Source organism: Electrophorus electricus, chromosome 22, assembly GCF_013358815.1.
Source record: "Electrophorus electricus isolate fEleEle1 chromosome 22, fEleEle1.pri, whole genome shotgun sequence".
In the NCBI taxonomy this organism is placed as follows: domain Eukaryota; kingdom Metazoa; phylum Chordata; class Actinopteri; order Gymnotiformes; family Gymnotidae; genus Electrophorus; species Electrophorus electricus.
In genome coordinates this window covers 7162925-7185006 of record NC_049556.1, presented here as the reverse complement: position 1 = coordinate 7185006, position 22082 = coordinate 7162925, and the positions used below count along the sequence as shown (strand labels likewise).

The window sequence follows — 22082 nt, the reverse complement described above, 5'->3', positions numbered from 1 at the left end:
AATCTTATAAAACCAAGAGCTCCTTGTAAGTTTTCCAAGGCTCCTATATTTTTACTGAAAATATGAAGAACCAACCACCTCTGTCTATTTGGCTTAAGTGTGGGATTTAAAGTCAAGTCCATGCTGACCCTATAAGGATAGAGAAATAGGGGAGATGGCTATTAATCATACAGATGGCTGGTTTCAGGACACTTCGGTTCCCTCCAGTTCTCAGTTCACCTCCAGCAGCAGGGGTTAATGAACTCTCCAGGTCTCAGGGCAGGAAGTTTGGTTTGGGGACGTATACTTATGTACATGCAAAGGGTTTGCTGTGCAGTCGGTGAATCCAAAGTGGGGCTTCATTTGGTCTTCTCAGGTGCAGGGGGCTCTGTCTGCACTCCAGCGTCAGATGAGTGTCGTTTCTGACCCTAAGATACACATCAAATGCACTGTTAGTGTTACAGTCCTGTTTAGGGGTTGTTGGTTTTTTTTAATGCACACTTTTGCTGAAGTTTCACCATGCTGCCTTGAGCGCAACCGATCACAACCTGTCTGACAACTGGATTGTTATTTACATCAGCTTCCCTGAAATATCTAGCTCAAACATGCCCCCAATTAAACTAACTCATTGTTAGCATTATAGTCGACTAATGTATGCACTTAAATAACCTCCAACAGTATGATTATAGTGTGATGTCATGGGTGTTACATGACATACTCATTTTAATCATGCTCAGTCCATTTTCAGTAATAGGAAATATAATAAATATAATTACACGTAGTCTTTTCCACTGATAAGACACTGAAATAGAACATCCTATAACCTTTTTTTACAGTGTTGGTGAATAGCTGAATAAGTGTAAGCTTAAGATCATTTGGGATCAGCACCAAATATAGTGAGATTTTTCACCTTGGTCATAGGAATCTATTTTTGCCAAATGAGGTCACCTAGTGGTTAGAATAGGACATTGTTTGTCTGACGTTCCTCATTAAACAATACAATTAAGACAGAACACAAGCGACTCATACTAAAAGGCTTTTTATTCTTATAAGGGATTAAACAATTGAAAAGGCAGCTATTGCAATATTATATGGTGAAATAACCTAGCAAACACACCATTCTTCTATGAATATTTGTATTTGACTTCAACATCCTTGCTGAGCTCTTTTTTGTTTCATGTTGGCTTGGGTGTGGACTTTACCAGGTTCTTAAAGAACAGATGGATGGAGTTCCTCTTCTCTTGCTTGCGGGGGACACTAGGTGAAGGGTTGTCTGCACTCTCCACTGATTTGGTGTCTGGGGCAGGCGCAACAGGAGCCGGAGTTGCAGACTTGGGCTCTTCTTTGACCTTGGCCCCCGATGTGGCCTCTGCAGCTGTGGGGGCTGGAAGGTCCTCTTTCTTGGTCGTCGTAGCCTTGGATCAAAGCATACAAAATGAATTAGCATGTTACACTGTTCACATAAAGTATGAACACAAAGTGAATTAGAATGTTGCACTGTTTACATAAAAAATGAACACAAAGTGAATTAGTATGTTACACTATGTAGTTTCTGTTATCTATGTGGATTACAAAGGTAAGTGGCAGACAAGTAGCTCTTTGTCAAAGTGTATTAGATTAAAGTTATAATAAAAGTAAAGCTGTTAATCATCGCTGTACCTTATCGACCACCAATTGTTAAATTTAAAAAAATGTCAGTATTAAAAGAGGAAACCACATAACCTATCGATATGATATTAAGTCAACTTAAAGCATTTGACAACAGTAACAGACCACAAAAAAAAAAAAAAAAACGAAATTAATATGTCAGTTATGATACGGCAATGGTAGTGCATGCCAACTGCAGCTCTCTTAGTCCAGTCAGCCTGGTTAAGGCCCAAACGACCCATTACCGCTCCTCTGGCACCAAGGGACACACTAGCGGCAGCGCTCGATGCAGCCATCTGGATCTTAGAGCTCACTTGGTCTAGCAGCACCTCGAATTCACACAAACCCTGTTACTTCATGCACCTACTCATACCACAGCACTGCTGGACCCAAGCTGCTCAGTCAGGTCCATGTCACTCAAGAAGCTTGCCCTCTGTTTACCTTTGGTTTGAGCAAGCTGGCAAAGGGCGAGGGCTTTTTCTCTGGTTTCTGCTCTTCTGGTTTGGGTGCCGGGGGCAGCTCGGGTTTGGCAGCGGCTTCAAGGGTACTCGACTTGGATGCATCTACCTTCAGTTTGGAGAGAGTATAAGTATTACATCAAATAAAGGAACAAGGAAAAACGCATATGAGGTGCCGTAAACACAACAATAAGAGAAAGGAGGAACAAGAAAAACTATATTAACTATACTACAAAAGGAATTTCAGTCAGATAAGCCACACCTAAAGAACAGCCAGTAATGTACAATTGACAGAATAGATTAGTACTTAAGTGTGTAGATGTGACAAAAATAAACTGATTCTTAACTATGATCTGAAAGGAAAAGGAAAAAGGTTTTTTTTTGGTTTTGTTTTCTTTTTTGTTGTTTTTTAAAGAGAGAGACCCATACTCTGAATGCATCCAAAAAGAGAATTTGTCAATAGCTGGTCAAATTGAAACAGTGCTGAACTTATTTACCTGTACCTCAACTGGCTGTGCCGCCTCCTTCACCACAGACTGTAGGTAAGCAGATATTTGGATTAACTAGGCAAGAAACTATTCCCATATGCCTCTGACAGAGCAATTCCCATGAGCCTTTTCAGAAGCTCTTTTACTCTCACAATAGAAATAACTAAACTACTTGTAATGCAATGCCTTCCTGAAGGCTGAAAAACTTTGAGTTATTAAGTTATGAGATGGAGTGGATGAGACCCAAAGTTCATGGTTTAGTTGGCCAACAGTGGTAATATGTGGTAATGGCTGCTGTGAGAATGATGTCATTTTAATGGAAGTTCAGTTGTTTATGCATTATGTTGAGTGGAATTTTCCTTCTGACAGTGAGGTGCATCAGTAGATTCTGTCAACAGATAAGGTGGTTTCATTAAAATGTACATGGGAATGGGGTTTGAAACAATGGACACCTACCTGACACAAGTTGTCTTTGTTGCTGAAAAAACCAACCTCACAAAGAAAACTCACAAAGAATCTATAATAATTTCTATCATGGAAATTAATAGCTTCTTCTTCCCAACATCAGTCATTTTACACTGATTGTTGAAAAGGTGCAATTAACACAATGTGTTGAAAAACACTGAATGGTTAAGTTCTGTTCATTTCAAAATGGCCACTCATTGTGTTGTCATTTACCGCTGCTGATGTCTTGGCAGGGAAACCGGCTCCGCTCACTGCCTGAACTTTTGACACCACTTTGCCTAGCAACGCCTCAAAATTCACATCATTCTGCTATGGCGTGCCACAACTTAGTCTCTTTAAAACCGGCATTATGACTTGACATATCTCTGTTATGTAGCTGTACTTAGTGAGGTGCCACTGTGTTTCCTAACTTTTCCCTGGTTATCAGCTGTGCTAATCCTCATCATAATGGGACATGGTGCCATATGTTTGTTACACTTTAGTATGTTTTCCCATACATTTCAGTGTTATGTAGCCTACCTTTGGCCGGAAGAGTTTGCCGAATGAGCTAGCTTTAGCTTTCGCCTTGTGGGGTCCCGCCGGCTCCTTGCCTCCTGCTGCTGCCGCTGTTGCTTCTGCTGGTGGCAGCTCCTCTTTCTTTACAGTTACCTCTGCTCTGCTCTCCATCTTCGGAGGTGCTGGGGGTGGAGGAGGGAGGACCTTCGACGCTTCCTGGACCTTTGTGAGACAGAAAGATGGGTAATGGGAATGGAATCTCGGACCCACTGACACTTCTAGGACTGTACCACGGCAAGAGCTTCTTACATTTGCTGCTGGAGGGGCTGGTGTCCCTTTCTGTGACTGCACAAAAGAATGTAGAAAAGGAAAGGTAAGGGCATTTGTACATAAAAATAAAATCAAATTAAAAAAAACACAAGAAGAAAAAAACAAGAATGCCAAGCTTCTACTGCTGGGTTCTCCGTCTCAAGGCCTTTGGAGTCGGGGGCAGACTGGGACATGTGGAGGCATCTCCTCCAGCTGGGTCCCCTACCGATTGGGCTTTTGATCAGAGCCAGCAGGAGTAAGTGATAAAGAGAGAATTCATGCATATGCAATAGCTCTAGCCTAAGCCCATACACCTGACTCAAGACCGATGAATCATGAAGCTTGCTGTTTTCTCATTTAATAAAGAATTGACCTTACAGCTATGGATTATAGATGATTATTAAAAAAACGAATAGTTTTGTTTTGGGTTTTTTTTGGATCAGAATCACGATACATTAACACCTTGTATTCTAAACTGTAGGAAAAGAGAAATCTGACAAAGCAACTGCATGATCACAGAAGCTTTCGGAACCCAGATAATTTAACAAAAAAATTTGAATTCTGCAGAAAATATATTACAAGCTTTAGCGCTAGACTAAAGTTGTCAGGAAAAATACTATTATAAATAATCCGCAACCTTTCCTGACACAGCAGGAGTTCTTTACCTGTTCTTTTGAGACATCAGGAATAGCTGTTGCTTCTTTTGTTGCTTTGGTTGGACTCACCTTCTGCAAAAATGTGAGAGGACACATGGAAATCTTTGAGTGACTGTGGAAAACCATGAAGGTCGCATGCTTTGGTATATATCTCTCCTCCAGGTACTCCATGGGAGTCCTTTACTTATGACACCAACTGGTGCCTGGCTGACTTGTAAGTCCAGGCCTAAGCAACTGAGACATATATTAAAAAAAAAAAAAAAAAACACTTTCTTTTGAGAGGATGATGCCTTGCTGTCCAGATGCAGTTAAGATGAGCTAGCTTTTCCCCAAGCACACAAAGAACCCAGAGGCACGGCTCATAGTGAACATGTTCTCTTCTTGAGTCAACCATTGTCCTCTGGAGATGGCGTAGGCCGGCCCATGCTTCATCAGGGCCCAGTACAGCTTGGAAGCGCACAGGCCTGCCTTGTGAACACACATTATGCAGCAAAACAAAAGGCTGCCACAGTGTGACATGTTCAAAGGCTTGATTTAGCCCAGCACTGAGGAGTAGTGTAACTCTCAAAAGACATCAACTTTGCTGTTCAACTTCAATTTCCTTTTTTTTTTTTTTTTTTTTTAAAGCAGACATCAAATCAGGGATGGTCCAGTTTAAGACACACTGAACTTTCTCTTTTACAGTTTTGGTTATGAAGGCAGTAATATTATTTAACACTGATGTGTCCTGACAAAAATAACTATACTCATTCATGCTTAATCTTATGAAGTATACGTTTGCAAGATAAGAGGCCATAAACTATATAAATTATCTTATTAAAGGCAATTGCATAATTTAAACGGAGACCAATCTCAAGTAAAAACTCTTATACTTAGTATCATATCACTGAAAACATCTGCGATTAACAATGCCTTCAAATCATCCACAAAATCGGCGTGTTAGCAGCATTGACTAATAATAAAATGGACTTACGAATGTTTTGAAAAAGTTCATAACTGAATTTTCCTCTGGGTTGGTGTCGTCTGGTTGAACGATGTCTTCTGCGACCACAGCAGCACTGGGGTTGGGAGCCTCAACCTGTAGTTCTTTCTCAGCCTGTGCACTTCCGTTTATGGCAGGAGGCTCCTATAGACAAACCCAGAGAATTAGCCCTTGGAAATGTGCTGCAGCCCTACAGCTGATGTGCTTTTGCTGTTAATCACTGTATTGAGGCACTGCACAATTCCAGCCATGCCTCTGCCTACTCGGGACTCCAACAACAATCCCCCTTTCATTAATTCCTGTTTTTTCCCCCTCACTCATTGATATTCAGCAATGTGCTGGACTTAAAGCCCGTGTGTGTGTCCCATAGAAAAGTAGCCAAGCTACTGTATAGTATTTATATGATTTTTCCACTTCAGCATTTAAGGTAACCTCTGCTATTAGGATGGTGAGTGCTGTAGATAATGTTCAGTTTTGTGTACTAGACTAGAATGACGTAGTTTGTAGTACTTGAACACTGAAATTTTGAATAAAGGAGATTAGTATTTTTGATATGAAACATCTCCAAAGACAAAAGCAGATGACAGTTCTAATGGTCATGTTTATTACTACTTCAGTATATCACAGGCAAAAATTTACATAAGAAAACCTACACAGTGACTAATGGTTCTACACCAGGTAGCAGGTCAAAGGTATTCAAATCACAAGGCTTGTGGCAAATCACGAGGCCTATGGCAAAGCTTAAGCAGACGTTGATCGGAGTGGGTGGCAGCTCCCCCTGTGCCATCTGAGTTGTGGCAGCTATGTACCCCCTGTGCCATCTGAGTTGTGGCAGCTATGTACCCCCTGTGCCATCTGAGTTGTGGCAGCTATGTACCCCCTGTGCCATCCGAGTAGGTGGCAGCATGCTCCCCCTGTGCCATCCGAGTAGGTGGCAGCGTGCTCCCCCTGTGTCATCTGAGTAGGTGGCAGCATGCTCCCCCTGTGTCATCTGAGTAGGTGGCAGCACACTCCCTGTGTCACAAAGGCAGGGGCTCCTTTGTGAGCCTCCCTCAAACATGTCAAAATTTTAGAGAGAGAATGTGATGTTTCATTCAATGTTTTAAGAAATGCCTGTAGATATTCGAGCTGCTTTTAATCTCAGATGACAATGCGACTCCTTAAAACAGCTGAGTTCAACCACATATTTCAGCATAGATTTATTATTATTAATTAGAGATAACCGTGTTGATTTTTTTTTTTTTTTACATTGACAATTATTGCTGAGTTTTGAGTTCTTCCATTTCATCCTTCAAATCCCTGCTTGCATCCAAGAGATCGGACTTATGTTAGTCACTGCGTTATCTATTATGACCTCTTGGTCCTCTGCTGCTGAGTTCACCACTATGGGAGTAGAATTACTGACCTTCCACCCACAGTCTGACTCATTGCCCATGCTCGATTGTGATGTGAATGCTTCTTTCTTTAGCACGGATGTTCACACTGATGGGATTATATGACAAGTCTCAGCTGACAAAGTGCTTGAGCAGTTTCTGCTGAATCACCTCTCTGGGGAAGGCTGGGGAAGGGTCATTGTTGACCACCCTGGTGTCCTCGCCAGTGAGCCCCATAAAGTTAATACATTTTCACAGCTCCTGACAAGATGGTGCTGAGATTTTAGTGACAGGAACCTCATTCTGTATCGTGGATGTCCTCTCAGGAACCTTGTTCTGCATCCTCAGATCCTCACACTGCTTCTTCTTTGAATGGCACATTCTTTTAAAGTCCTGGCCCTAGTTTATATTACCACCTACACTAGATCTTCAGTTATGACACCAGGTCCTCATTGATCGGGGGTGATCAACTGTAATGTTAACTGTTCTGCTACTTGCGTAATTTCAGAATAAAGATCAAAGGGTGATGGCAGAGAGACAGACACATTCTTCTGCATTTTCATCTTGGATTGCAGAAATAAAAATTTATTTCCTTTTGACGGGATCGACATATAAATAAAAATGACCTGCTTCACATACTGATATATGTAAAAGGATACATTTCTGATTACCCGGAATGTACAAGGGGGAGGCATAACAATGGAATTCAAATGAAACAAGATCATATTTGGAAACAATAACTCTCACCTGAAAAGCCATATGCACATAGAAAGTATTGTGAGGTAGATATGTTTAAATATCCGTTATTAAAAAGAATAACAACATTGTCAAATATAGCAACCAGCTTTTTGCCCAGAGAGAGAGAGAGATTGTAACTAAGTCTGAAGGCAGCCACCCCATCCCAGACTCAAACCCAGGCCTGACAGGAGGTAAACAGGAGCTCTGACCAACAGACCAAAGAGCCAGCACTCCGATATAGCAGCCAAAGCACCCATTTAACCTTCCTAAGTGTCTCCGTCACACCATCCTCTCCTTTCTCCACAACACAACTGCCCTTTCCATCAGGGCCATGCCCATGCCCCCCATCAGGGGTCCTCACACTGGGCTACGCCATCCCCTCATCCTCATTGCAGGGGTGGGTTCATCAACCTGGGGCACACTCCTGATGGCCTCACTACCATCCCACCGCTGCCACAATCTGTGAAAGATTCTCCATTGGAGGATGATATAATCCACACGAATCCCAGGATGTATACGTGGTTTTTGCATCAAGGGTGGAGTATGGGGTTCACCATACCAAGAGTACAGGACACCTCCAGATAAGTGCTCAATTTATTAATAAAAATTGTGAAAATAAAGAAAAAGGAAAATAAATGTAGGACTCTAAGTAGGACTCTAAAGTTCCTCAAACATTAAGTTTACAGTCCTATTAATTAATAGTGAACTAAGCTTCAGTAACAGGCTGAAATAGAATTGGATGCTGCTCAGTCAGCAGACAATCATTTAATGAATATAACTCCTATCTCACCAACCTACCTTCTGTTCTACACCCCCTTAAATACAGGAAGCCCTGCCCTGGACTAAACCAATATCTCAGGCAGGTGGCTCTACAGAAGAACAATCAAATCAGCCTCAATATATTACAAATTTTCAATGTCAGTCCTGTGCACAGTTCAATGGCCAACACATTAATACATTTACTGGTAAATCTGAACATTTATTGAATGTTTTATTTATTGTTCTTTTCACTCTATAGGTCTTCCTCTTCGGCAGCTCCTCCCTTTCCCTTGTATGGTTATGGGCCCTTCTGACTTACACAAGGGTTGGAGCTGCTCCAGCTTCCACTCTTTTGGATCCGGGTTCTTGGGTTATGTCTAATTTTTTGATTCACTACATGTTGTAACAGGTATCTCTACTCTCCAGCAGGTGACTTGGTGATGGGGCAGGTCTCTGACTTCATCACAGAGACTGTTAGTAAAATACACACATTCAAGCAAGGAAGCAAATCTAATATGGGCAAATAAGTTATCTTTTACAATTTTTCTACAGCTGAATATACACCTCATGAAGACCCCCATGTACATCTCCAATATTGGTACCATTTGGCTACCATGGAAATAGAGGAGGTGACATGACAGGATATACACCTTCATAAAATGAACCATCAACGGAGCAGTCTGAGATAAAACAATCCTTCCAAAGACTGGAAAAGGCAGGACTGAAGGACAGCACGGAGGCTCTAATCATAGCAGCACAAGTACCAGCACTAAGCACTAAGTAAATTGAAGCAGGGGTTGTGTCAAATAACACCCAAGGTCCAGACTGAGAATCCAGACAGAGACAATACAGTATCTAGTACCAGACTCCAAGAGACTTGCGGGAGCAGCATACACTGAGTGATGTAACTAAGTGGCAGGGTTCATATAAAGAAATATATGCAAGGCATATGAGCTAGACACGCAAATGGTCCAAAGTCCAAATGGGAGGAGCCAGAGTGGTGGGTAACACCAAAGCTAAGCTTCTGTGGGGGTTTCACATCCCAACAGACAACCAATGTATCCCAACAGACATAGTGATCAAACACGATATGCAAAAAAACAGCTGTGGTAATAGATGTGCCTGTTCCAAGTGATGGAAACATCCAAAGGATAGATTACAAGAAGCTGAAAAAATACCAGGTACTGAATGTTGAACTAGAGAGAATGTGAATGGTTAACCCCAGGGTGGTCCATGTGCTGATAGGTGCACTTGGGGCTGTGACCGCTAATGAAGGACTGTCAACACTGACCTCTTTCCAGAAGAGGTCAATCCTAGGAATGACAAAAATACTTCACTATACCCTCAAACACTCAAACTGGGAGAAGGCCCGAATGTGAGGACCAAAATAAGACCACGCTCTGGAAGGGTGGGACAGGTATTTGTACAGGCAGTTATGTATCTGTATATGTATGTATGTGTACAACAGTATATAAAGCAAGCACTCATTATTGATATATCCATAATGTGAACATATATAAAATTGGGCATCAAGATTTTATAAAAATAATTACACTTATAACAGTACTAGCTTTGGACACCCTTAATGACAGAGTCACAGAGTTACATTATGTTCCTAATAATGCTTTACAAGAATTCTTGCTTTAACTTTTATAAAACGCTCTTTGGTCTTAGTGGTTGCCTCTTCCATGCACTTTGTGACTCACAAACAGGTCTTCTTGCCTCACTACAAATGTAACCACTTTCTCTTAGTCTGGTTTTCTTAAAGCAATAAATCAATATGGATTTATTACTGATCATGTTTGGTCCAAAAATAGACAGAATCTGCAGCAAGAATATTGCCTTGAGATGTCTTTAGATGTTTTACTAGTGACAGTCGTAATATGGGTTACCAAATGTGTAACATTGCATAAAATTAATATGCAATTACTAATGTGAAATGTTATTCATTAATATACTCTGATGTTTATATACAACTAATAATACACATTTACATAGTTCAGATTACTTTCACAAACTACAATATGCATCATTATATATTATTAACCAAGGCTCTTTTGCTCATTTAAGCTCTCAAATGTAACCCAAGTAGTTCAAGCATAGGAGAGAAGGGACATATTCATGTTCATATTCAAGAGCTGTTACACTTACAGATTTCTGGCTGTCGGTCTGCACTACAGCGGTGATCTGGGGTTCAGCAGGACCACAACCTTCCACGACAGGGGCCTTGGCTTCTGCCTTCTTCTTGAACATACCTTTGAAGAATCTGGCTGTCTCAACTGGTTTTGGTGCCTCCTCTTTTGCTGGCGTGCTGGTCTGTGCCAGGATGTCTTGCCCTGGTGACACTTGCAGAGGCACAACTGTAGTAGTGGCTGGGTCAGAGCCATTAGCATTGTCTGACCCTGGTGAGGGAGTTATGTTGTTTGTGACTGTCACGGGAGCTGATTCGCAGTTTAACTGTGCTGCCACTTCAATGGTTGCTAGAGATGAGTGAAAAACCAATAAAGAAAAAGACTAAATGTGTGATTCACATAAATAAATATGTATATATTATTTTACGAGATTAACATGTCAAATATAAACAGCACAACTGTACTGAATCACTTGACAGTCCACAGGTAATCTGTGTGCCTTGGAATAACTTTTTAAATACCAGTTCACTTTGCATACAACCACATAATCACTAGACATTTTAGGAAATGCCAAGTGTACTGTTAGCAGAGTTATATGTGGACTTGGTAAAATAATTTGAAACATTGAGAGTTATAGCTACTCCCCTATTAGCTTTGTCAAAGGAGTTACCCTAGCATAGTTACGATAGCTTTGTTAAAGGAGTTACCATTGCTTATCCAACACTTCCGAGTCTACACAAAGCTTAATGGACATGCACCAGGGTTCAGATAAAATCCGTGAGCTAATTGAAAACTCATGACTCGTCAACAATGCCCAGTGGAAAGCTGAATCAATCGCTCACATTCTGCCTCATCACTGAAGTATCAATATTTTCTCAAGGTATCATCCACTGTGGAGCTTACTTATGCTATCATGCAACTGCTATCACAACCAGATGCTGTATGCACAAGAGAAAATCAAACAACAGTATGTCACCATGTTGTCAGTCGTCTACGCCCAAAGTTTATATAGCAACATTATAGCAAACTAACAAACTTGAAAGCATATGCATTCATTCTGTTGACTAAAATCTATAATAAATAATTTAATTATTTGTTAATAATTAAATAATGGATCATTATTAATTAATTAAGTAAGTAACTGTTATAGAATTAATTAATTAATAATTAATAATAAAGGTTCTGGTCCCTTCCTATGTGAACCAAAGAACATTTATGCAAATAACATTACAAGACACAGCACATAAGATTATGTCCCAGCTAAACAGCAACAATGCCCTCACCAGCATCCGTCAAATCCAAATTAGCGATAACTTGTCCATTGGATTCACTGTTTTTTGGGTTTTTTTCCTCACCACAATCCGTCTGTAAAGAAACAAATGTAACAATGCTCTACTGTTGCTATTTTAAGTGTTTAGCTTCTGAAATTAATCACATCATATATTTAACACATTTGGTCAAAACAGGTGAGAAAACAGAACATGTAACATGAAAGTTTATTCACGTCAGATATTTTATTGATAATTTACCAGAAATGTAAAAAGATCACTCCAAAATCATTAAGTCCCATTGTAGCAATCACACAGCTTTGACATTTTATCACGTATCGCAGCTGTCTGGGGCTAGCATGGTGTCATTGTGTCTTAGTCAATAAGTCAGCAACATTGCTCAGTACAAGGGTAGGCTTTAGAAACTGGAAGTGGTAAAATGCCAAATTTCCAAGGTTTCCAGGTTGAATCACTCCAGCAAACTCCTGCTCAGCTATATCTGACCAAAGCAGACTCTTATTTTTTTTGGAAAATTCACAAATGCACATATGAAATGCTACCTGTTGTGGTGTTATTTGAACGGATTGCTTATGTCCCATCTTGTGCTTAACTTTGGAAAAATATGAAGACCTGCATTAAAAACACACGTGTTATCTGCATGTGGCATATCCATGTAATGAAGAAGACATACATCAGTACTCAAGCCTGTTTTATAGACTTTTAGGATTAAATGCAATGCTTATCTCTCTCTATAAAACACATAGCTGAATTATTATTGATTTAAATCCTGAATCTGCTGATTTCGATCGAAATTTTTGTTCTGTTTTATTTCATTTTTTTTTCCTGGCTTCAGAGTTCAACATTCAGGCCTTACTTGGGTATTATTCACACATGTCTCAAATATTATCACCCAAATGACTGAAGCTGGCATCACATACTATGACTAGTCTTGGCTTAGATTGCTTATTCAAAATATTTTTAAAGTTTATGATTGGCAAAGGAAACTCTTTGCATCCCATAATAACAGAATAGATAAGAAGTTAAAAAATAATATTAAAATAAGTTGGTGTTACCTTGCTTACAACCAGTTGCCTTTTTGTCCAGTTAGGCAGATGTCAGTCCTGACTCTATGTGCAGTATTCCAATTTCTGATAGTGTAAATCAATGGTAATGTGCCACTTAATACATTTGAGTGCACACATATACTTATCCTAAACGTGGGTGGGGTTCAGTGTTCTGCTGTGATGTCACAGCCCAGCTATTATTCTGGGCTCTGCCCCAAAATGGTCTTCTTTTTCTTTTAATGGATTCATAGAGCCCAGTGCTGATGTACCCTTCACATCTGTTGTTCCCCAGTGTTGTTCCCCAATGAAGTTTCTCTCTCCAAGCTCCTGAGCTTTGAGTCAAGGACCAATGTATAACAGGTAAACAGGGCTCTTAACGTAGGATCAGTATGTGCTGTACTGATTTCAACTTAAACTACTGCAGCAGTGCAAGGTTCAGGCTGTTTGGCGAACAGTTCAGATAGGAAACCTTCTGACATAGGTGTGGCTGTCTTCAAACAGGATGTGTGTGAAGGATATTTATGCCTTGGGTTAGCCATTGAAAACATGGCTTATTTGCTCAGCGTGGCTCTTGTCCAGAAGTTTAACAAGTGCTGAATGCTACTTCAGCCTCTATTTATCCAGTGACAGCCTAAAGTCCTAAAGTCAGACACTACAGAACTGAAATTATTATAATGAAATTATATCAGTCTGATTGTTACATATATCACAACATAGCAGATGCATGAAATCTATTTTTTTGTCAAAACAAATGTCCTAAATTCTAACACATGCATGCACTAACCATTGCTCATTATTGTTATGTTATTATTGTTCACAAAAGTCCACTTTCTGCAGACTGATATTTATCTCTTGGCTCAACCTAAAGTTTTGACTGACAGAATACATGGATAATCAGTTTTGTTTCCAGAGTCTGCTTTGCTAAACACAAGCCAAGACTTTGAGGGAAAGGAGCATCACCCTTTACCATCTGGACAGTGAACGGGCCACATTTCTAACAATATACACAAACACAGGCATCACATCCTTCAGGACTTCCAAGGAAGGATGGTCAGAACTACCATCAGATGGAACTACCAAGTACCATCTGGTCTTCTGCAAGAGTTACAGGATTGGGGAACACAATTTGCATCCCATTTATGTATAATCTAACTGATCAGATAAACTCAAAAATCTTAGCTGCTTAGCGACTTAAAATGTCATGCCAACAAAATCTACTAATGAAATAATATACTGGAAACATTACTGTGTCAGAAATAAACAACAATTCTTTGTCATTTATACTGTAGTATCACATCGTAATCTGCCTAATAGATATCTTATTCTGTCAAAAGTAATGCTGGGCTCTTTTTATATGAATGACTCTACCTCTTCCCTGCAGAAATGCATATTAACGAGAGATGCCAATGACTTCATATTTACTGTTTATTATAAGCTAATTTATAGCTGTTTTAACTAACAATTGCAAAGCACAAAGTGGGATAATATATTGGCACTCTACAAAGCACATAAGCACATTAAAACAGGTCTCAAAGAACCATGTTTTTTTCCTCACAAGCAAGATACAGAAAAGCACTCTAATTCTACGCTGCCTTCTCAGGCACCGTACAATGATGTGAAAAATGCAATGCACTGAGTGAGAGTCTCATGAAGCTAGGCTTGCCTGCTTTTCCTGATGGATGCAGATTTCATATGGTTCTCAAGCACCACCACTCACCATATATTATAAAATATTCAAACAATCTTTTTTTTTTTCATAAAATGTCTAGCTATAAACAAGCAAGATTCTGATTTTATAAATGCACTAGGCTACCACTAGTCTCATTAGATTTTGGGACTAGTGGTACAATCTTGAGGATTGTACCATTGGTTAAGGGTTTTGAGCAAGGCCATTAACTCTCTCAGCTCCAGGGGCACTGTACAATGGCTGATCCTGTGCACTGACTCCAGCTCACAAAGAAGCTGGGATATGTGAATAGAAGCATTTCATTGTTCTGTACATGAGTATATATGACAAAATAAAGACATTCCTTAAATACTACAGCTGCACTTTAAATAAATGTATTCTTAAATACTACAGATGCACAACATGGACTAAATACTTCAGCTGAATGATATACTAAATACATTATTGCAGCTGCACGCACCACCCACCTTATTAGTGTGTAGTTAGAAACTATTTTTGCCTATATTTTATTGCCTATAAACCTATATTTTGCTCATCAGTGGCTATTTTCCAAACAACAGGATATTGATCAGATATGGCTACATATTTTTCATTGACATACCTCACAATCACACTAACACACGTTACGCCAGTATCACTTATGTGTCTCAGTGGCAACAGCATGCCACAGCCTGTGAGAATAAACCATCAACCAAATCATATCTGATTGGAGATCGTAAATCACCTAAATAGTATAATTATACTAGTGAGTGTTACTGCAAGTTGAGTGTGACTAATGTGGGTGGTGAGTGTACATAAGGTAATTTGAGTCATGCTTTGCAATACATTAAAACACACTGGGGAACTTTTGATAGGCTTATGTTTGTTGGTTTATGGGATTTATCAAAATACCCATTTAACACTCATCTAGAATGTCGGAGACTGGTTCAGGTACTCATGGCATACAATACATACTGCCACCTTCTACTGTGTATTATATATATATATATATATATATATATATATATATATATATATACACTAATCTGCACTGGTAATAATTGTTCTGAGGGGTCATTATATACATACATACATACATACATACATACATACATACATACACACACACACACACACACACGGCATTTAGCTGACACTTTAATACAAAGCAACTTACAATTATGACTGAGCACAACTTGAGTAATTGAGAATTAAGGGCCTTTCTCAGGGGTCTAACAGTGGCAACCTTCCAATTACTAGTAAAGTACCTTAACCACTGAGCAACCACTGCCCCTAAAACATTATGCTCATTTCTCAAAGTAAATGCTTAGAATAAATTCATGAACAACCAAATCCTACTGTCTGAGACCAGCTACTAACTAATATCACATTTTCTTTTCTTTAGTCTAATTGTCACTTAAAATTAATGATCTGTGAGTAGCTGATGAACAATGAAATAATCTGCATGGCCAACTATGGAAAGTATCCTTAAGCATGTAACTACTTTCACAGTACAATACACTGTGTGATGATGGCCAGGCAAACCCCAGAAGCCCCGAATAGACCCCAGCTTGCTTCTGACTGATCAGCTGTTGAGAGTTAATGATGTGGTAATACATGGAATCCAGAGTTACAGTATCACATTGTAAATGTACACACTGGAGGTGGGAGAGAAATTCCTTTGTGGTCGCCCTCCAGTTGCTGCCAGCATGAAAGGAATTCTTGAACCACACTAGGCATGAAAGACCTCAAAACAAACCCTCAGGCATTTCACCACATCCAGCGTAATTATCCAGAAATACTATTCATTTTTAAAAAAATAATTAATTATATATTTTAAAAAAAAGATATTTAAGGAATTATTTAGTGTTTAGAAAATGTTGTTTCATTGGTCATTGGCCATCTCCACCAAAAAAAAAGAAACATGGAAAAGGTACTATTTTATATTTTCCTGACACAGCTCTGGAGGGTGTTGGCATTTATTAGATATGCTTGATCAGTGTGGTATGCATAAATCTAAATCAATAATGAAAGAATCACAAAACATGGTGAAAGTATTATGCCAATATTTGTCTATGGGTGTAGTTTGATTAGTGTATATACGGTATTTACCAAAAAGGCATTGACAAACATGATTTTCAAGCCAAAAGAAAATATACAATTCAAATGCATTTTTACTCTGCAGGGATTGCCTCTGGGTACTTTAGAGCTTTAGAGCAGCAATTTATTTTCTTTTCTGTGATGTGATGTTTCATGCATTTGAAAAGTACAGCAATGTAAAATTAAACAATATATTTTATGCATTTTTACATATGTACAGAATAACACCTTTAACACTTTTTAAACATTTCTGATGATATTGGTGTTTAATATATAGAATTTTACATTGAAAATGCTTCACGCGGAATCTCAAAAAACACATATGATGGACCTACAGATGGAACACTTATTGAGTCATTTTTATTTTCATTTTCATTTTATTTCATTCATTTTATTTCATTTTTCATTTTATTTTTCATTTTATTTTTCATTTTCATTTCATGCTACCTCGGTATGATCTGCAAGAACAATCAAAACACTACTCAAAATTTAAAACTGAAGTGTTTTGATGAAATTTCTTTGAAGACCTCCGAGTTATATTTTGTCCACTAGATGTCAGTAATGGCCCATTTAAAAAAAAAACATTATTATAATTTTGCAACAAATATATATAACTTATGACAAATAAATATCTGTGATTTTTGGTATGCTAACAATTTTCAAATTATTCAGTTCTTCACTCGCTCGGCGTCGATCCCTCGTAACCGTTAAAACCTTTAATCATGCGCCGCAGTCGCGTGAGTGCAGTGATCGCCGACTTTAGTGTTTCACTTCCGTTTTAAGATGGCAGCCACCATGAAGAAATCCGTTGTAAGTCTGCTCAATCCGATCTTGTCGTAATTGTGATTTCGGTTTTGTCTGAATCCGGTTTAGGTATTGAGATCACACACATAGTAGGTTTTGTATATATAAACGTGAAGTAAACTGACCTACCGGCTTTATCACAAGCCAACCAGCCGTCTACGCTCTCTAGCTAACCGTGTTATCTCTAGCTGTATGTCACCATCTACCGTGCATTAACAAATGTGATAAGCCTCACCGCCGTTAACAATAGCCTTTACTGGCGACGAAAATAGCCTTTCTGAGGATTTGAACCTGAATGAGCCTTTTTGAACCATTGTGTTTAAAATGGCTATACTGCTCGAAACCTCATTCATAGTGCATGTTGGTGACATCCAATGGTCAAAGAAGATACTCCAATAGACAACGTATTGAAACAAGTTTCTTTTAGGGTTGACGCACCGTATATTTTTCAGCCAGTCACTAATGGGGAATATTTCTCATGTTCCGCAGTCATTATCATATAAACGTCTGCTTACACTCTGGTAATATTAATGCATTGGAAGAGACGACCCTGGGTTACTGTCCACATTTCAAGAAACGTTTGAATTGGATGAGCCTCATGTCCTATCGCTGAAGAACGTTTTTAATCGGTATATTCTAACAAGTTACTCAAGGCGGAGTATGAAGAACTTTGTTCTCACAAATACTAAAACATTTTATACCCATCTGATAAAATGAAAAATGGTTTATAATGGTGATCTGTGATTGTAATGAGTGAAGGGCATTCTACCATAAAGGGCCATGCCAGCATTGCTGCACTGCTGGAACAGGGCCATGTTCATATGGACTTTCACAAACTGTCTTTGTTGTTCATGGGTGTGCAGAGAGAAAACACAGGTGCTTGTTCGTAGCCATACTGGCTGGCACTAGGGGGCCAGTGTTTTGAAACTCATAGGCAGTTAATGGGTTAAAAGGTAACCCAAAAAAGAAATGGAATGTAGTCAAATTGCATTACTTTTAAATAATAATCCTTTGGATTGGGTCAGAGATCATTTTAAAATAAATTGTCTAATGGAATAAATTTTAAAGTAAACCTCCAAACTCTGGTTGTTGATAATGTATGTCAGATACAAAATATAATGCGCTACATACAGAGAAAAAAGAGAGAAGTTGGGTTTTTTTCCACTTTAAATGGTACACAATAAAACAACACTTAGAAAGTTCCTAGATGAAAATTACAATCAGCCAATATTTTCCTTCATGTGGAACTTGTAATAAACTAGCCACTTCATTTTGGGAAACACAGAATTTGTTAGCCTTAAAGTCTTGTAGTCTAAAATGAGTAGCTACAGAAACATCTAATCTTCATAATATCTGATTTTCTTTCTCAGAAAGCTATTTTAATATGTTCCTTTGTTAGTCCAACAGATATTAGAAAATTAAGCAGTATTCGAATGTGTTTTTTGTACAATATTCACATAAATGGTCCTTATAAAAATAAAATCAACATTAATAATCACTGCAAAAAAGGACACCTTGTTTATTGATTTGTTTGTCTGTTTGTTTATTTAGCTATTTATGTATTTGGGGACATTAGAAAAATGTGTCCAGTGTTCAACACCAACCCCAATTTCATAACCTTTTATGCAGAGAGTCTAAGATCAGAGGTAGTCTTTCATAATTCAAGTCCCTTTGCTTTTGTTATTGTGGTCATCAGGAATTACTCTCTTTTCAGGCAGTTGAAGATGTCAATGTTACTTTTGAAGACCAGCAGAAGATTAACAAGTTTGCTAGAAACACAAATCGCATGACTGAGTTGAAAGAAGAAATAGAAGCCAAAAAAGTAAGGATATTGATCTACTGTTAAATGAAACATCATCTTATATCTTTGCTGCTTGTTTTATCCTAATAATCCACAAAAATGTGTAGCACATGCTTATCTGATTTTTATTTCCCCTCTCAGAAATCCCTACAGAATTTAGAAGATGCTAGCGATGACCTTATGATGTGTGAGGACGATGATCTTCTAATTCCATATCAGATTGGAGATGTCTTTATCAGTCACTCACAAGAGGAAACACAGGAAATGCTAGAAGCTGCCAAGGTGAACAACTGCTTTTTGTACACATGGCAGGATTTATCAAGGCATTTAACAATAATCGCAGTGTCCATAACAGGAGCAGAGGGCTAATACTAATGACACACTCTTACACCTGTTTAAAAAGCAAGTAATATTTTTAATAGCAAGGTGTGCCTGGACTGAAGCACAAAGTGACATGTAGAACAATACTATGCATTAGCCCTTTAGGAACCCAATTTAAGAGTGTGCAGCAAACATCGGTGCAGCAACACAGTGACAATATTAACAACAGCAGACCAACAATGTTTCTTGGTTATGCCAGACACTGCTAATGTTTAGTTTCATATGTAGGCTGCAGTCATGATCTCTGAGCCAAGTACTCCATTTAATAATACTTAAAAATTAACAATACTACTATCATCAAATAAGCCCAGTTTATACAGAAAGTGCAATACAGGCTACGCATATTGCCACAAATTACCGGAGTACTGAAATCAATTAGCACTTACTTACTGTTGACTGTAGGAACAGCCTCATCGCAGGACTGAAGGCTCAACAGAGTACTTATCAGTAGCTTACCACAACTTACCAATGGCTGCCCTTTGTTTTCTGGAGGTTGCCTTAATGTTGCATTAATTCTGGCTGATGCTGTGTTGTAAGCCCCTAGGGTTGGTTTAGTAGTATTTCTATCTTTCTGAATGCTAAAGCAGTGATGTTGCACTGTAAACACTGCAGTCAAGAATTTACATTCATAGTATCGTCTTGTTTCGAGCGACTTATGTGTTTGTGTCAGTATGAATGTATGTATGCGTCCTGGTAAATTTCTTTGTTAAAGATATCAGGGAATGCTGTTAAACGATTCTAAATGATGGAGAAATAATGTTATAAAAATCTGGTGTGAAAACCAGTAAACCTCTCCTATAATGTCTGCAGGAGTCTCTCAAGGAGGAAATCAAATCTCTGCAGAGTCGGGTGTCCTCAATACAGGAAGTGCTTGGAGATCTTAAGGTCCAGTTGTATGCCAAGTTTGGGAACAACATCAATCTGGAAGCTGATGAGAGCTGAGCTCTCTAGTGAATGGACTTGATTTTACCATCCGATATTACAACCTCAATAAGTGGTCTCCTGTATGAAGCTTATGGCCAGGCCTTTCCCTCCCATTTTGCGGCAGTGGTGATCATTTCTGTTTTTTTAATGCATTGATATGTTTCTGTAGTTTTTGGAAAGCATAAGAGGTGGGTTTGACAGTACATGTAGATGAATCTGTGACAGGATACTGAAAGCATCAAACTGCAAAACATACTAGAGGCCTTCACTGCTGTTTAAATAAAAGTCATAAACAGTAACATTGTTCATTGTTCTTTCTGTTAACGTTCTTTGTTGTTTTATTGGCTTGTTTTGAGTGATCAGAGCTGAAAGGTTTTGTTTGAAAGTGTGGGAACGTCACTACCATCATTAATGCACTTTTATTCTCATGAAACAAACTGGTCCTTACCTACTTATTTAAAAGAGAGGAAACAGTCAGAACCCAAAGAAGAGCCAGTGCTAGGTGTGTTTGGATCGTGGTCTCGGTGTGCTGGTGTGTTTGGATCTTGGTCTCGGTGTGCTAGGTGTGTTTGGATCGTGGTCTCGGTGTGCTGGTGTGTTTGGATCTTGGTCTCGGTGTGCTAGGTGTGTTTGGATCGTGGTCTCGGTGTGCTAGGTGTGTTTGGATCGTGGTCTCGGTGTGCTAGGTGTGTTTGGATCGTGGTCTCGGTGTGCTAGGTGTGTTTGGATCGTGGTCTCGGTGTGCTAGGTGTGTTTGGATCGTGGTCTCGGTGTGCTAGGTGTGTTTGGATCGTGGTCTCGGTGTGCTAGGTGTGTTTGGATCGTGGTCTCGGTGTGCTAGGTGTGTTTGGATCGTGGTCTCGGTGTGCTAGGTGTGTTTGGATGTCTCCTCTTGGTTTCTTTTTCTCCAGAAATAGAGATGGGCTTCCAGTTTTAGCCTGCAGCTTTAAATGCCATGAATCTAATAAAGTTGGTGGTGTGTACACTATCTGTGAATAATTCTCTGATATTATCAGCTCTTGCACAGTACATTATACCCTGTAGAATAATGACTTTGTGCATTCCTCTTAATTAAAAAGGAGAGATAGACTCTCTTAAGCCTGCAGCTAATTGATTGAGCTAATGGCAGTTGACAAAAGTGTGGTCTCTGGCACACAATAGAGAAATCTTGTAATTAATTTACAAATGTATGCCTGATCTCATTAGGCAATGTTTTTTTGGTTAATTTAGTGTGTGTGTGTGTGTGTGTGTGTGTGTGTGTGTGTGTGTGTGTGTGTGTGTGTGTGTGTGTGTGTGTGTGTGTGTGTGTGTGTGTGTGTGTGTAGAGAGAGATCAAATGAACTGGGTTCTTAATAAGCAAACCAAAGATTTTATACAAAGTGTTAAAATGTAGTTTAGGTTCCTATGTCAATTCTGCTTACTTATAGTGTTCCATTCTCTCTAACTACTGGCAGCAGATTAAAAAAAAAAAATCACATTGCTCTAGTTTAGCAGGAGGAGTTGGCATTTAATATGCATTAATGAGTTAACTGCACCAGCCACTCCCAAAAGCATCACTGTTTGAGAATAAGCACAGCTATCGCTAATTACCAC

The 22082-nt window shown here is 39.0% G+C and overlaps 2 protein-coding genes across 2 annotated transcripts in view; one reads left to right on the top strand and one right to left on the bottom strand.

Annotated features, from left to right (window-relative positions):
• The window catches only part of bcas1 (brain enriched myelin associated protein 1), a 13375-nt gene extending 1012 nt beyond the window's left edge, over positions 1–12363 (bottom strand). The window contains exons 1-12 of the mRNA XM_027008306.2: positions 12310–12363; positions 11765–11846; positions 10501–10829; positions 5471–5623; positions 4567–4569; positions 3842–3877; positions 3557–3754; positions 2582–2620; positions 2068–2193; positions 1872–1955; positions 1182–1394; positions 1–407 (exon numbers count right to left, since the gene is read on the bottom strand). The exon at positions 1–407 is cut by the window's left edge and continues 1012 nt beyond it. Coding sequence (XP_026864107.2) covers positions 339–407; positions 1182–1394; positions 1872–1955; positions 2068–2193; positions 2582–2620; positions 3557–3754; positions 3842–3877; positions 4567–4569; positions 5471–5623; positions 10501–10829; positions 11765–11846; positions 12310–12348 — 1371 coding nt within the window. The 5' untranslated portion in view covers positions 12349–12363 and the 3' untranslated portion in view covers positions 1–338. The remainder of the gene's footprint in view (positions 408–1181; positions 1395–1871; positions 1956–2067; positions 2194–2581; positions 2621–3556; positions 3755–3841; positions 3878–4566; positions 4570–5470; positions 5624–10500; positions 10830–11764; positions 11847–12309) is intronic.
• Positions 12364–17312: 4949 nt separating this feature from the next.
• pfdn4 (prefoldin subunit 4) lies at positions 17313–20788 on the top strand. Its single transcript, XM_027008305.2, has 4 exons — positions 17313–17389; positions 19098–19205; positions 19326–19466; positions 20376–20788. The coding sequence occupies exons 1-4, from the start codon at positions 17363–17365 to the stop codon at positions 20505–20507; spliced, it is 408 nt and encodes a 135-aa protein (XP_026864106.1). The 5' UTR covers positions 17313–17362; the 3' UTR covers positions 20508–20788.
• Positions 20789–22082: the final 1294 nt, after the last annotated feature.